This window comes from Nannospalax galili, unplaced genomic scaffold (genome assembly GCF_000622305.1).
Source record: "Nannospalax galili isolate Female #2095 unplaced genomic scaffold, S.galili_v1.0 scaffold318, whole genome shotgun sequence".
Taxonomy (NCBI): Eukaryota; Metazoa; Chordata; class Mammalia; order Rodentia; family Spalacidae; genus Nannospalax; species Nannospalax galili.
Window position 1 is genome coordinate 3,704,924 of NW_008341889.1, and position 14,725 is coordinate 3,719,648.

The 14,725-nt window shown below is 40.8% G+C and overlaps 1 protein-coding gene across 6 annotated transcripts in view; it reads left to right on the top strand.

Moving 5' to 3' along the window:
- Atp10d (ATPase phospholipid transporting 10D (putative)) overlaps positions 1-14,725 on the top strand; it is a 92,141-nt gene that overhangs the window by 63,740 nt on the left and 13,676 nt on the right. For all 6 annotated transcript variants that reach the window (XM_029565703.1, XM_029565702.1, XM_029565700.1 and 3 more), the window contains 7 exons: positions 126-314; positions 2,122-2,725; positions 3,351-3,457; positions 4,931-5,057; positions 6,547-6,731; positions 11,785-12,091; positions 14,597-14,673. In XM_029565703.1, the coding sequence (XP_029421563.1) occupies positions 126-314; positions 2,122-2,725; positions 3,351-3,457; positions 4,931-5,057; positions 6,547-6,731; positions 11,785-12,091; positions 14,597-14,673 (1,596 nt within the window). The remainder of the gene's footprint in view (positions 1-125; positions 315-2,121; positions 2,726-3,350; positions 3,458-4,930; positions 5,058-6,546; positions 6,732-11,784; positions 12,092-14,596; positions 14,674-14,725) is intronic.

Sequence of the window (14,725 nt, forward strand, 5' to 3'; positions counted from 1 at the left end):
ACATACACACAATAAATAAATAAAAAATTCAAATTAAGTGTATCATTTTTATGCTTCATTTAGATTCCAGTTATAAAAGTTATGTCTTATGTTAGTAACGATACTTTGTCATATTGGATCTTTAGGAAACAGATGTGGTACCAGACACCAGGCTTTTGGACAAATTTAGTCAGATTAGTCCTCAGCTCTTTACCCCATTGGATGGGGCCCCCCAGAGTCCACCACTGGAGAGTTTGTACATCATGGATTTCTTTATTGCACTGGCCATCTGCAACACAGTGGTGGTTTCCGCTCCTAACCAACCTCGACAAAAGGTAAACTCTTTTCTCCACAGAGGACAACTTTGAGTTTACATGTGTCTGTATCAGTCTTGTTGTGTGATGATAATAGCAGCAAAATAATAATAGCAGCAAAAATAGCAGGTACATTACATTTACTCAGAACTTGTCCTTGGCTCTGTATTTACCATGGTCTAGATGATTTACTGGTTTTAACCTGTTTAGTCATCTCCAGAGCACCATGAGCTAGGCACTCTTATTCTGCTATCCCTCATTTTATAGATGCCTTTGAGAGATTTAACTGAGGTCACAAAACCAGTTTGTGGGGAGGTAGGATTTGAGCTAGGAAGTATGACTCAGCTTGCTATGCAGTTTGCCTGGAACAGCAGAGCTGATGGGAACTTTCATTTTACCTTCACTGCCTTTCCAAGATGACACTGTCATTGAGACTTCTGAGATCGACATCCTATGATTGACATCAAACAGAATCTAAAGTATTAGAGTAATTATTCTAACTATGATGAACTTTCTTCATGTCCAGCTACATTTGTTTTAACTCAATGTGTCTAAAATTTAATCTATGTATACGAAGTGTCAAGATTCTGCAGTTCCTTTAAAAAGCTGGATACTTGCTCTGGTTTTAGCTTAGAATTCAGGGAAAACTCATTTCAGTTAAGGAGAAAAAGTTATTGTAGAGGACGGTGAGCTATTATGTGGCTGTGCTAACCTCTTGATATCTAACTGTCCTTTCCCACACAGCCACTTAAAATTCAATTTACAATGAAATCCAATTAAATTTTAATTTTCCATCAGACCATTTTCTTTTGGCAACTTCAGAGGTGGTCAACTTTAACATAAAAGTAATTTACTTGCAATTAAGCTGCACCTGATCAGAGGCTGTATTTTACAAGGCGTTGCCTAGAAAAATGCTCTTGAAAAAGTGATTGTGTGGTTAGAGAATAAATCACAGGTTCTAAAACAATTTCTTCTATATAATATTTTTCTCATATACCTGTTTCTAAAGTTGGACTCTTTTGGTGCTTTCTGTTTACAAAATATTGTTGCCTTATTCCTAAAGAACATAACAGTTTACAACTTGGAAGAAAACCTTTGTGCGCATAAAGAACCACCGCTTCGTGATATCTTAAAACCGATGTTTCTCTTAATGTCTTACTACCCTTTTATTATTTCTGATAATAATTTTTTTCATGATAAATTGGTTTAAAAATTTTTTTTTAAATGGTGGAAAGCCAGTGAACAGCAACTTTCCTCAGAATACAGAGCCCTCACCAGTGGCCAGGTCACATGTTTTCTTTTATGTCTGAGCTGCTGACAACGTCAAAAATTGAACAGTATGAGTCCTTCAAATTATCATAAAGTTAGTAATTTTCAGAAGAAAACTTTAAAATTTTTCACCTAGTTCTGAATGAGAAAATTTTAGAAGCCAGTTAAATGATCTTCCATGATTGGTATTAAAGTATAAGTTTAATTGCTGACGTAAAAACATTTAAAGAAAAGAAAGTACAAATTCTGTAATAGTAAAGAGTCAAATTCATGAGGAGATGCTGGTAACTCCTCCTTCTCAATCTACTTATTTACTGACGTGTTTTGTTTTGAATGTCGAGGTGACAACTTTTTATAGATTCTGAGAAGTAAAAGAAAAATATATAGTTTGTTAACCTTTTGGTTGGTTTCTTCTCAAAACTAGGCGTGTTAACACTTTCACTTTTCTTCCCAGTAGGCGTCTTAACACTTTCACTTTTCTTCCCAGTAGGCCTTCAGGGTCTTGCTCAGCTGCTTTCAGCTGTGTGTAGGTGAACCCTTCTTGCATTCTCTTTCCTAGATTGGGTTCTCTTCACTGAGTGGAATGCCCATTAAATCCTTGGAAGAGATTAAAAACCTCTTCCAGAAATTGTCTGTCCGAAGATCAAGTTCACCGTCCCTTGCCGGTGGGAAAGAGCCAACTTCTGGGGTTCCCTGTGCCCTTGTGAGCAGACTCTCTCTCTTTAATCGAATGAAGCTGGCTTCTCCTATGGAGGAAGAGTCTTCCCAAGTAACTGAGAGTCCCCAAGCTGGTAACACAGCATGCTGTACAGAAATTGAGGAACCGAACCATGGTGCAGGAGTCACGGTTGACACAGGAGAAGCCCTGGACAGACAGCCCCTGGCTTCCAACCTGTGTTATGAGGCAGAGAGCCCAGACGAAGCAGCCTTAGTGTATGCCGCCAGGGCTTACCAATGCACTTTACAGGCTCGAACCCCAGAGCAGGTCATGGTGGACTTCGCTGCTTTGGGATCATTAACATTTCAACTCCTACACATTCTACCCTTCGACTCAGTAAGGAAAAGAATGTCTGTTGTGGTCCGGCACCCTCTTTCCAAACAAGTCGTGGTATATACAAAGGGTGCTGATTCTGCCATCATGGAGCTGCTGTCAGCGGCCCCAGGTAGGTTTATACAGAGCTGCCATGGCCATGCGTAGGATTGGTAAGAAGGGCTGGGGAATCTAGGGACCACTTCTGGTGCTCTGATAAAGGCTGTGAAGTCACTCTTGAAAAGTCTAGAATTTGGTGGGGAGGCAAATCAGTTGGGGAGCTGCAGAGACCTGAGTTCAGATCTTTAGTTGAGCTAAGTCTGTAGTTGAGCTGAATCTTTGGTTGAGCCTGATAGAATAACTATTTGGTGCCTGTGTCTTCAGGAAAATGGCTATTATAATACCTTTTTTATAGGTTCCTGAGAGGCTAGTGTCACTCTGTGTGAAATACAGGAGGAGCCAAGTGTTTAACAAGGGACAGTTGCCCAGGGGAGGGCAGGAAGCACTGACTCTCATCATGTCACTGTTACTATGGATAGTGCAGGGGCAGTGTTTGTATCAAATCCTTGGTACTTCCTCTGCCCAAGGCAGGGAGGGAATCAAGGGAAAGACTTATGCTGGGGTGTTCCTTTCATAGGTACACATTTTAGATTAAAAGCTAGAGTGTCTTTTGTTATGAACTTAACTGTCAGTTTTCAAAAACATATGCTTAATTGGGCAGACTGGTAGGAATAATGGTGCTCTGTTCATGATTTCAGATGGAACAAATCTGGAAAAACAGCAGATGAGAATAAGGGAGAAAACGCAGAGTCACCTGGACGAGTATGCCAAGCGAGGCTTGCGCACGTTATGCATAGCGAAGAAGGTGAGACTGCCGAGTGTGCCCCGCTTTTGGTACCTCCTCCGGTTTAGTCACCATTACTGAAAACAAGCATGTACCTGTCAGACCCCAATCCAGGTACCCCATGGGATTCCTTAGACTGGGTCCGTTTTCATAGCCCCTCCATTCTATGTATTACTGGGATAGATTTTTGTTTCCAAAGTGTTTTGCTGGGTGCCTAAACATTATATTTTCAGAATTCTCTCAGGTTTTAGTCCAAATGTCCTTTGTAAACAGTTGCTTCTCTACAAATAAAAATCCCTGAATATTATTTTCCTTCCCTGAGAACCATGTGCATTTTGTTCCCTCTGTTTTATAATAATGAATGTGATTTGGAAAGAATGAGCCAGAGATCGGCCTTCATTTTTTCTCTTGCAAGGTCTTGGTAATTTATTTATCCTTTCTTATCTGCCCATAAGTTGGTCTTTAAACCCAGGTAAATTTGCTAGATTTTTATCTCAGCTTTGATTCTTTGTTTCTGAAAACATTCTTGAGACAGAGTGTGTACTTTCTAAATAAAAAGCTAAATTATGAGAAAGAAGCAGAGCTCCAAAAAGTGATTTGAAGAATACTATTACCCAAACCTCTCATTGACTACCCAGGTTTGAGGTCTTATTTGTTGCATGAGGGAAAGTGGGATTGGATCTGTTGAGGATCCCAATGAACCCAGTCAACCAACTCTAACCAAATGCATGTCTGATACACAGTCATTGAAAGAATGGGGGAATTCAAGGTCAAACCAAGTCTACCTTCTCAATGGAATGTATCCCAATAAATGTCATATTTTTCCAAGTCAAATTATGTTGTAGACAAGGATGAGTATGTAAGAGAGAAGTTGCCTCACTGCCCCCCCCTTCTACCCTGCTTTGTATTATCTGAAACCCCAAGTTGTCCTTCATGGTAAAGAAAGACAGCAGATGTATTATTGGGTCCTTCTCCAAGAGGCCTATTTATTTCTTTGTTGGAAATAAAACCTTGCCTCATCCACAGGGCTCTTCCTTACTTTTTCTGACAATTAGCCATTTGAACAAACCTTCAGACGACATCAGGTGTTCTGTTGGCTATAGAATCTCTCATATGAACAAGCCTGAGGACATTTTCTCAGCTGCACTGTTAGAATCACCCTGAATTTAGCCACCAACAGGAGTCTTGTTCCAACTACATGTGCGCTGATATAATTAAATAAGTTAACCACTGTCACCATGGACAGTGCTTAACAGTTCCCAGAAATACTAAGTGGTTGGGTCCCTCCACCATCAGCATCACACTCACTCAAATCAGTTTGGGAAGCTTGTGTCCAGGTGGTGAAGGGATATAGGCCCAGCATGACTTTGCCCAGAGGGAGGAATTCCTAAACCAAGTTGATGGTTTGAGGCCATGGAATTTTGCCCCAGGTCAGTCTGTAGAACTTTATAAGGTCGCATGGACTGCCTCCCAGCCTTTCTTCTCCTCTCTTAGGTCATGAGTGACACTGAATATGCAGACTGGCTGAGGAACCACTTTTTAGCTGAAACCAGCATTGACAACAGGGAAGAACTGCTAGTGGAATCTGCCATGAGACTAGAGAACAAACTGACATTACTTGGTAGGTAAATAATGCTGTTATTGCCGTGGATCTAATAAACATACTTGGTCCTTTCTCTCCTGTCGAACTTTACCTCTTCACAAATTGTGGTCCATTCCTGTCTATGTTCCACTTCAGTGAACTCAAGACCTCATTTGTGATGGAAGCAGCATGGATCTGCCCAGTAAGGTGTAAAACTGCTGCACTCCATGTAGAGTACAAAGCCAACTGAGCATACTGGTTCAAGGGCAGCAAACTAAAGTGCCTTGCAAAGAATTGTATGACATCCTAAACATGTGTTATCTTCTTAAATCTTTACAACAAATATCCATCTTAGTTAGAAGAAATAGAGCATAGAGCAGTTCAATGACTTGTTCAAGGTCATGTGCACATATACTAACTGAGAAGCCAGAAAAAACTCTCCTAACTCTAGGGTCCATATTCCTAATTCTGTACCTGTAACTGACCTGACAAGCCTATTTCTCTTCTTTACTTTTCCTGATTTCAGCCAGAATTGCCCAGTGGACACCTCTTCTATCAGGCTGAGCTGCATTTTGGAATCACTGAAGAACTAAACAATCTTAATGCCCACACTCTATGTGCTGGCATTCCTATGCATTTGGTTTGGTGTGTGACTTTGACACTGGAGTTGTTGAGGACTTCCTGACTAATGCTGAAGGGCAGTGAAACTGGGAAACACTGCCTTACAGCCTGGAGATCTAGATTCTAATAGAAGGGCCAGCACACCAAAAGACCAGCCTCTGGGCTCCATTCCTCTATTTAGGGGACAAAATGATCTCACTTAATATCTGACAAATAGAATAATCAGGCTCCTTCATCAGTATTAATAATTTACTCATGACAGTGTCAGTAGCTTAGCTGTATACTTCCTCATCTGCACTTCCAAAATAAAAAATTACTTGTGGATTTAGTGCCAAAATTCATTTGGCAGAAAAATCTGGCCTGATTTGATGGGGCATGATTTTTAGTATCTATTACCCATAAAAATCTGCAAGTTTGTCTGTAGAATTGTTAATCTGCTTGACTATCAGGTATTATAGAATAGAATATATATATATATATCATATTATTTTGGGGGAAACATAAATTCTATAGCCTGACCCCAATTTTTCCAAAAAGCATTGTGGACTTATTTGGTAAAAAAGCATTGCAAACAGATATTGTGTCTTATTGGCAAGAGTGTTCTTTAAAAGCCTGTCCTTTTCCTCAGGAATATCAATAGAATGGTGGAATTCAGGGTAAGATTACATAAATAATTGAATCAAACTTTAAATTTGTAAATAAGAATGTGGGAGAAAGGAGGTTAATTGTTTGTTAAGCCCATTGATCTTTGATGCTTTAGTCCCAAAATACTACTTTGCACATGACTTATGTTTGTGTCTAGGCACAAAACTGAATTGGCTAATGCATAGGATTCACTTATAGGCTACGTGAGCTTCAGGAGGCTTTAGTTTCTTAGGAGCCTTTTTTCATTTAAATTATTTTTTAGGTGCTACTGGCATTGAAGACCGTCTGCAGGAGGGAGTCCCAGAGTCCATAGAAGCCCTTCAGAAAGCTGGCATCAAGATCTGGATGCTGACAGGGGACAAACAGGAAACAGCTGTCAACATAGCTTATGCATGCAAACTCCTGGAGCCAAATGCCAAGCTCTTTATCCTGGATACCCAGAGTAAAGTATGCATAATGAGACTGAGCCAGTTCTTTTGTTTATACAAAGCCAGTGGAGCATTTGGAGGTTGATGTGTGCAAGGAGAAAGAAAAGCTGATAACCCTTAGCTTCTGATAGTGTGCTTCCTGGTGACCTTGCCCATGTTTGGGAGGATGCCAGTTTTTCTAAGTGCTTGATTCAGAAAGATCATAGTTGAATAAAGGCATTAAAAGGAAGGTTTTTTTTTTTTTCTTTTGAGGGCCCCCCAAGCCCCTGCATTCTCACTGTATTACCATGAATTTGACAAAGACAAAGTAATCATTTCTGTTGGAATCAGTAGCTAGATATTTTTATGATAAATTCTAAAACTAGGCTCTCAGCATCATCCTGCCCTCTAGGGGTAATTCATAGATAGTGCTCCTGAGAATAGCCAACAGTTATAAAAATAAAAGGAATTGCTATAGCAGAAAGAATTGAAAAGATTTTGGACTGTCCATTTTTTCCTCCCACTAATCTCTAGGCAGAACATTCCAATCAGTTAAATGGGCATTTTAGTTTTCTCAGAAGGTCCCTAGTAGAGTGATGCCCTCTGAGACATTTACACATTATTTGCTTGAAGAACCTTTCCCTCCTCCCTTCCATGAAAGAGTCAGCGGTAGCATGATTCTGTCAATATATCCTGCCTTCTGTGGTGTCTTAGGGAGCCACTCTGTGGGATCAGGTTCTGAGCTGATGTCGGTTTGTCAGTTGTTTTCATGGCCAAGGCTCCATCGGCTCTATGACGTGTTTTGAGAAAAGAGTTGTCCTTATTCAAGAGAGTGGGTTCTCCTTGACAGCAGGCCATGGAGCCCATAATCACAACCACCAGGCAGCACCCAGTACCAACAGAGGTTAGTCATTTAATCACTAAAAAAGGATGTGGCTTGAGTCATATGTTTAGCTTTCTACTGACCAAGTGTAGGCCCTTGGGTGTTACTTGCCCTGCCAGCACTTCTCCCCTGCCTGCCTTGGACAGTGATGCCATACAGTAGTTGTGGGCAAAATAAAGGAAGTATAAAATATAAATGCAGCATCCAGATTCTGATGTCAGCTTTCCGAAAGGCTTCTGTAGACGTGGGTCTCCTTTCTCCTGTGGGTCTTCAACGTCAGTAGCAACTACACAATGTAAAACATGGGGCTGGAGAGATGACTCATCAGCTAAGAGCACTTCCTGCTCTTGCAGAGGACCCAGGTTTAGGTCCCATCTCACACATGGCAGCTCACAGCCACGTGTAGCTCCAGTCCAGGGGACCCAACACCCTCTTCTGGCCTCCAAGGACAACAGGCACACATGGGGCACACATGCAAGAAAAACAATCATACACATAAAAATAGGTTTTTAAAAAACATGTACTATCTAATGTATCTATCGATAAGAGAGATTCAGTGAGCATGAAAAAAAGAAGAAAGAAAAATAAGACAGAAAAAAAGTAATTAAGAACAGCAAGATAGACCAGCATGTAAAGGTGCTTGCTACCGAGCCTGAGGACCTGAGTTTGATCCCTGGAACTAACATGGTAGAAAGAGAGAATGGATTCTGACTCTCTCAAGTTGTCCTTTGACCTACACACACACACACACACACACACACACACACACACACACACACACACACACCATGGCATGCATGTGCCCATACACAGAGAAATACATACATACATGCATGAATAATTAAACAAGAACAGTAATTAGTTACTGGTGCTTGACTTAGAGGGTTTCGTTAGGCAAAAGTTTTGTCTTAAGATTATAATACATGGTCATCATTAAACATTGAAACAAGGAACCATTTAGAAAAGATAAAATAATTTTCTCTGTCCCTCAGAGAAAACCTCTGGACACTTTGAGCACCTTCCAGATAGCCCTGACTCTGCACACATGAGAAAATAGGTGGAATGTTGAATGCCTCGTGGGCCTGGGACTTCCTGTATTTTTCAGAAGTGCTTCCTGTGTAGAAGACATGGTGACCATGGGAAGTGGGGTATAGTATCTCCTAGATCAGGCATGTCAGTCACTCTTTGTAACCAAGGGTAACTTTGATCCCCAGGGGATCCTTGGCAATACCTGGAGACATTCTGGTTGACACAACTAGAGGAAGGATGAGTGCTATTAGTTTCTAGTTCTCAGAGGCGAAGGAGGCCTCTGTATCCTATACTGCACAGGACAGCCCCTCACACAACCAAGGATTATCTAGCCCATATATCAGTGCTGCCAAGAGTGAAAACCTTGCTTTAGGTTGTTTTATTTCTAGGAAATAATAAGTATTGTAACTATCAGGGGGTCAGTTAGCTAGGGTTCACTGGCATGTTGTTAAGCTTTTAGTGTTCTGTGCTGGTTTTCGTTTTTTATTAACTAAATTTATTTGCGCATGCGCGTGCGTGTGTATGTGTGTGCATGCGCATGTGTGTGTAAGCACCTGTTCATGTGTGTGTACTGATACACGTATGTGCATATGCATGTAAGTATGTGGAGGTCAGAGGTCAACTTCAGGTGTTCCTCCTTGGGGGCCATCTTTTTTTTTTGAGACAACTTGGCTTGGGGCTTGCTAATTAGACTAGACTGGTCAGTGAGCTCCAGGGATCTTCCATTCTCCACCTGTCCCTGCCTCCCCAGTGCTGGGATTACAGACAGTGGCAGCAGCAGCAGCACTACCACCACCACCACCACCACTACTACAATCTAACCTTTTCACCTGGGTTCTGGGATGGAGCTCAGATCCTTATGCTTGCACAGTAAACACTACTGACTGAGCTATTTCTCTAGCCTTATGAACTTTTTTTTTTTTTTTTTTTTTTTTTTTTTTTTTTTTTGGTATTTTTGAGACAGGGTCTCCCTGTAGCCCCAGCTGTCCTGGATTCACCATGGAGACCAGGCTGGCCTCGAACTCACAGAGATCCACCTGCCTCTGCCTCCCGAGTGCTGGGATTAAAGGCATGCGCCACCACACCCGGCAATGAACTTATTTTTAACTGATACTTTAAAAAAAACATATTAAGGGATGTTATGTGATATTTCAATACATGGTCAAATTGTGTAATGTCTAAATCAGGTTACATAAATAGTAATGAGTAGCTGAACTCACAAAACTGAAGACTGTGTGGGTGTGTCTACTGCTAACAAACCAAACACACACATAGATTGAACATCTGTGTGTAATCATGAAGCTATGGGTAAATTCACAACGATATCATAAAATATATCTGCCTAGACAGCAAACTCTGTGCCACATAAAAATGAATGTATTGTAATACCTACATTCTTTTTCATTCTAAATACTATAAACACCATCTCATGTAGAAGGAAACACTGGTTTTAAGTAGAAAGGTATGCTCATCTCTAAATTGTGCCATTTTAATTTCATCAAATGAAGAAAATTTTTAATGTTTACTACAGTGTTTTGAACATACAGTGATCATCTTTGACTTTTCCTCCATGGCTTTAGAGGTATATGGAATCAAATTTGTTCTAAGGTACATGTAGTCAGGTAGCTCCACTTTATAGTTGAATCTTGTGTTGACTATTCTGTGGCACTAGAAAAGACATGTGAGGCAGGGTACTTTATTTTAAAAAGAGGTTTATTTAGCTCACAATTCAAACAAGCCTGGTGCCAGCCTCAGCTTCTGGTGAGAGTTTCGGGGTATAGAGTAGAAAGTCGGGGTGTAGAGAGTCTCGGGGTGTATAGTAGACAGTCTTAGGGTGTAGAGAGTCTCGGGGTGTAGAGTAGAACATCACATGGGGATATATGCATACATAATGAGTGGAGGAAAAGCTTATTTGGCAGGAAAAGAAGCAAAAGGGTAAGAAGTGGCCAAGCTAACCCCTTTATGACCATCTGTTCCCAGAGGAGCTAATCTATTCCTATGAGACAACCTACTCTAATCCCTTCCAACAACAGTCATGACCTGATGACCATCCACAGCACCTTACCTCGTAAAGATCCAACCACGGATCAATAACATTGGACTCAGAATGAGTTTTGAGGAGAGCAAACTACATGCAAATTTTAGCAGATCTTTTGATTATAATTAATATAATCATTACGTCTTTGCAGTATCACATCTACATATCCGTATCTACCTCCTTAGTGCTTGTGTATTGGTGTATAAGGTAAGAAGTGCTTGGTAAAGCAGCATTTTAGAGGAAAGTTAAAAGTCACTGCATGGTAGGCTTTTGTTTTGGCAAACTATTCCAGGCTGAGTGTATAGGTTTAAATTTCCCACTTCTGGATTTGAGCTCTGTCCTTAGTGCTTATTTGACACAATAATCTCTAGTAAATTTATTGTTAATTTTCTGAGCAGAATTCACTCAGTGTGTATTTATTCAGTATAGATGTGCCCTCTTTTATGAACTATGAAATATTCAAAAGTGAATTAAGGGTGGGGATGTGGCTCAGAGGCAGAGCACATGCTTAACATGTGTAAGATCCTGAGTTCAAGGCCCAGAACATAGAAGAGATCAGTAAATTAAAAATGATAACTGCTCCTAAAGAACTCCCTAACTCATGTAGATTGCGAATATATACAAACCAGATGTGATAAGTGTCTAAGAATATTCTGATCACAGTGTAAACTCTGTGAGGACCAAATGCTTGTGTTCACTACCATGTCCTCAAAGCCCAGAATATGTTCTCTTACATAGTTTCTCACCAAATACTTATGAATGAATTAATGTGTTGAATAAAAGTTATTCACTTTTAGAAATGTCTGCTATATATCGTGCCTTGAAATAGGAGTTCTGTGCTCATTTTCTCACTTAGTCCTCGCAACAGCACTAAGATAGAGATGTGCCCTTTGCAAATGGGGAAGTTGAGGCTCAGAGGGGTCACATGTTTGCTTAACATGTGGAATGTCTGCTTAAGTGCCTCGCCTTCCTTCTAACATGCCTCCACATACACAGAACTCTTTGAAAGCGCTGTTAAGTCTTGGAAGTAACTGTTCTCTACTTGAAGTGGCCTTTATCCAGCAATTGCTAAAGAAAGAGGATGAAAAATTTAGCCAACTCTCCAACTGAGCCCCAAAGTTAACTATGTTTGCTTTGTTCAAGGATGCCTGTGAGATGCTGATGAGTACAATTTTGAAAGAACTTCAAAGGAAAATTCCAGTCTCTCCAGACCAAGCATCATTAAGAAAAGATCTCCCTCAGCCTTCTGTCCTCCAGCACTCAGGGCGTGCTGGACTCATTATCACTGGGAAAACCCTGGAGTTTGCCCTGCAGGAGAGTCTGCAAAAGCAGTTCCTGGAGCTGACTGGTTGGTGCCAAGCTGTGGTCTGCTGCCGAGCTACACCCCTGCAGAAAAGTGAGGTGGTGAAATTGATTCGCAATCATCTCCACGTGATGACCCTGGCCATCGGTGAGTGTGGGGTGGAGACGGAGCCCTGCACTCTTTCTTTCATGCACACCAGGGCCTGATCCTTCTGTCTGTTTTTCCTTTTGTCTGACCTTAGAATTCTGCGTTCCCTTTTCCTTCATTTCTCGTCTCCACCCCCGTCTCTGCACCACTTTACTCCTTCCTTGCCTCTCCTTGCTATGAACCTGGTGTTAGGGATGTAACATAGAAAACAACATAGTAGCATTCTTTGGGTTATGTATTAGACCCCAAATCAGCCAAGTTAACTATACAAAAAATATTGAATTGTGGGACTAAAAATTTAATTTTGGGGAAAAAAAAAAAAAAAAAAAAAAAAAATCAAGGAACTCTGCCTTCAGGAAAGTTAAACTTAAGAATGTGAAAATTTATCCATTCTGTATTTATTGAGTGACATTTTCATACCAGGCTTTTTTCCCTAGACAATAGCTACAAAACAGTATATAAAACACAATATATAAAATGGATATTTTCTCTTAAAGAGCTTACATTTAGTAGGAAGGTACATAGTACCTCAAATAAATGAACAACCAAAAAGTAAATATGGAGAATACCAGTTAAGAAAAAACTGAAGGACTGATTGTGAGTAAAGACTTGAAAGAAATCAAGGGTGAGTAGTAAGCATTCATACCAGACAGCACAGCAAAAGGCAAGGCCAGGAGAGGGGCTGTGTGTGGCACGTGCAAGGCCAAAGCAGACTGAGCCAGGACAGAGTTTTCTGCAGGACAGTGAATGTCAGAGAGGTGGCAAAAGGCCACATCACATAGGGTCTTGAAGGCCATTATAAAGTTGATAAAATTTTGCCTTTGATCTCAAAATATAGAGAGCTGTGGAAAATTTTGATCCAAGTTGGGACATGATCCTCTTTATAGTTAAAAGGATCATGTTGTCTGCTGTATGAAAATAAATGTTGTGCTATAAAGACATTAGTAAGAGAACCAATTGAGAGGGTGTTGAAGTAATTCAGACAAGAGATGATGATGGCTGGGCCCCATATTGAAGCAGAGAAGGAGGTGGGACATGGTCAGATAACGTGCTTTGAAGAAAGAACGGCTAGCATTTGCTGATGAATTGGGTATGTTATCTACAAGAAAAAGAGCTGTCAAAGGCAACACCGAAGTCTTGCTTAAGAATGAAAGAATGGAGCTGCTGTAGGCTGACATGGAGGCAGGGGTTGAGAAGCTGGGTCTTACACTTGAATCGTCTGCCAGGTGTCTAAGCAGTGATGTGACATCACTGTGGTACACAGCTAGAATGAAAATACGGAATCTGGCAATGAAGAATTGATTAGAGATAGAAATTTGTGACTCACAGGTCCAGTGAGGTTTGATATTTATAAGACCATCAAGGAAGGAGTATGGGAGGAGAAGTAGAATGAGATGGAGTTCTGAGATGCAGGGGTATTTAGGTGAGGTAACATGGGATTTCATTCTGCCGTCTCATTGAATGTACATACGATAAATGAATGATTCAGATCCCTAGATTAAGATATTGGCAAAGCGAGAATCCTTGGACTCTTCATTAATTAAATCAAGTGCACATTTTCAACCAATCACTGAGGATAGGAAATACAAGATGTTGACTTCTAGGCCTAGGTCAGTGTCCCACCAGTTGATGTGGATGTTTGGATTCTTTCTAACAAACCACATGGGCTCAGAATCCCCAAAGAATACCAAAATTCCCATCACCAGAAGATGAATGAATAATCAGCAGGTCTTTGGGAACAACAGATGTTCATTCCCAGAAGGAATGTAGTATCTTGAAGAGGCTTCTAGTCTTGGAGTATATCAATAACTGTAGCCCACCATAAATCCATGTGGTAGATAGGATGGAGATACACAAGGTGCACTGGAACCTAGGGAAAGACAGCTGACTTATAGGGAATATGAGACGGGCTTCCTGGAGAAAAAGACATGTAAATAGCACATGGGTAGTCGAAATTCAGCCAGGTGGGTGTGACAAGGACAGTGTTATAGAAACAAGACATGACCTGCACAGTGGCTAAAAGGAGTGAGGTGTATCTGGAAAATTGAAGGTTAATGACAGCGTGGAAAACAGGGAAGATCAACCTAAGCAGATACCATAGCATTAAGGATTGTTTTAAATTTATTTATTACTTTTATTTTATGTGTATGAATTATTGCCTGCGTGTACGTAAGAGCACCTGTGTTGTCAGAACACCTGCGGAGGGGTCAGAAGAGGCCGCCAGATCCCCTGGAACTGGAGTTACAGACGGTTGTTAGCCACCATGTGGTGCTGGGAATTGAACCTGGGTCCCCTGCAGGAGCAGTCAGGGCTCTTAACCATTGAGCCATCTCTCAGTTTGGAATTTTTCCTGTTGGCGTTGGGATGCCACACTTAATTCTGTTTAACTAGTGTTATAACTCTGAGAAATGAGATAAACCTTAAAGGGTCTATTTGTTCACTTGATTTGTAAGTTTACATAATTATTCCTCATGTGTTTCTCACTTTTTCTTCTGCCTCATGAAGGTGATGGTGCCAATGATGTTAGCATGATACAAGTGGCTGACATTGGGATTGGGGTCTCAGGTCAAGAAGGCATGCAGGTGAGTAGATACACAGTGAGTACCATCACCATAACCTGCCTACCAAGGGCAG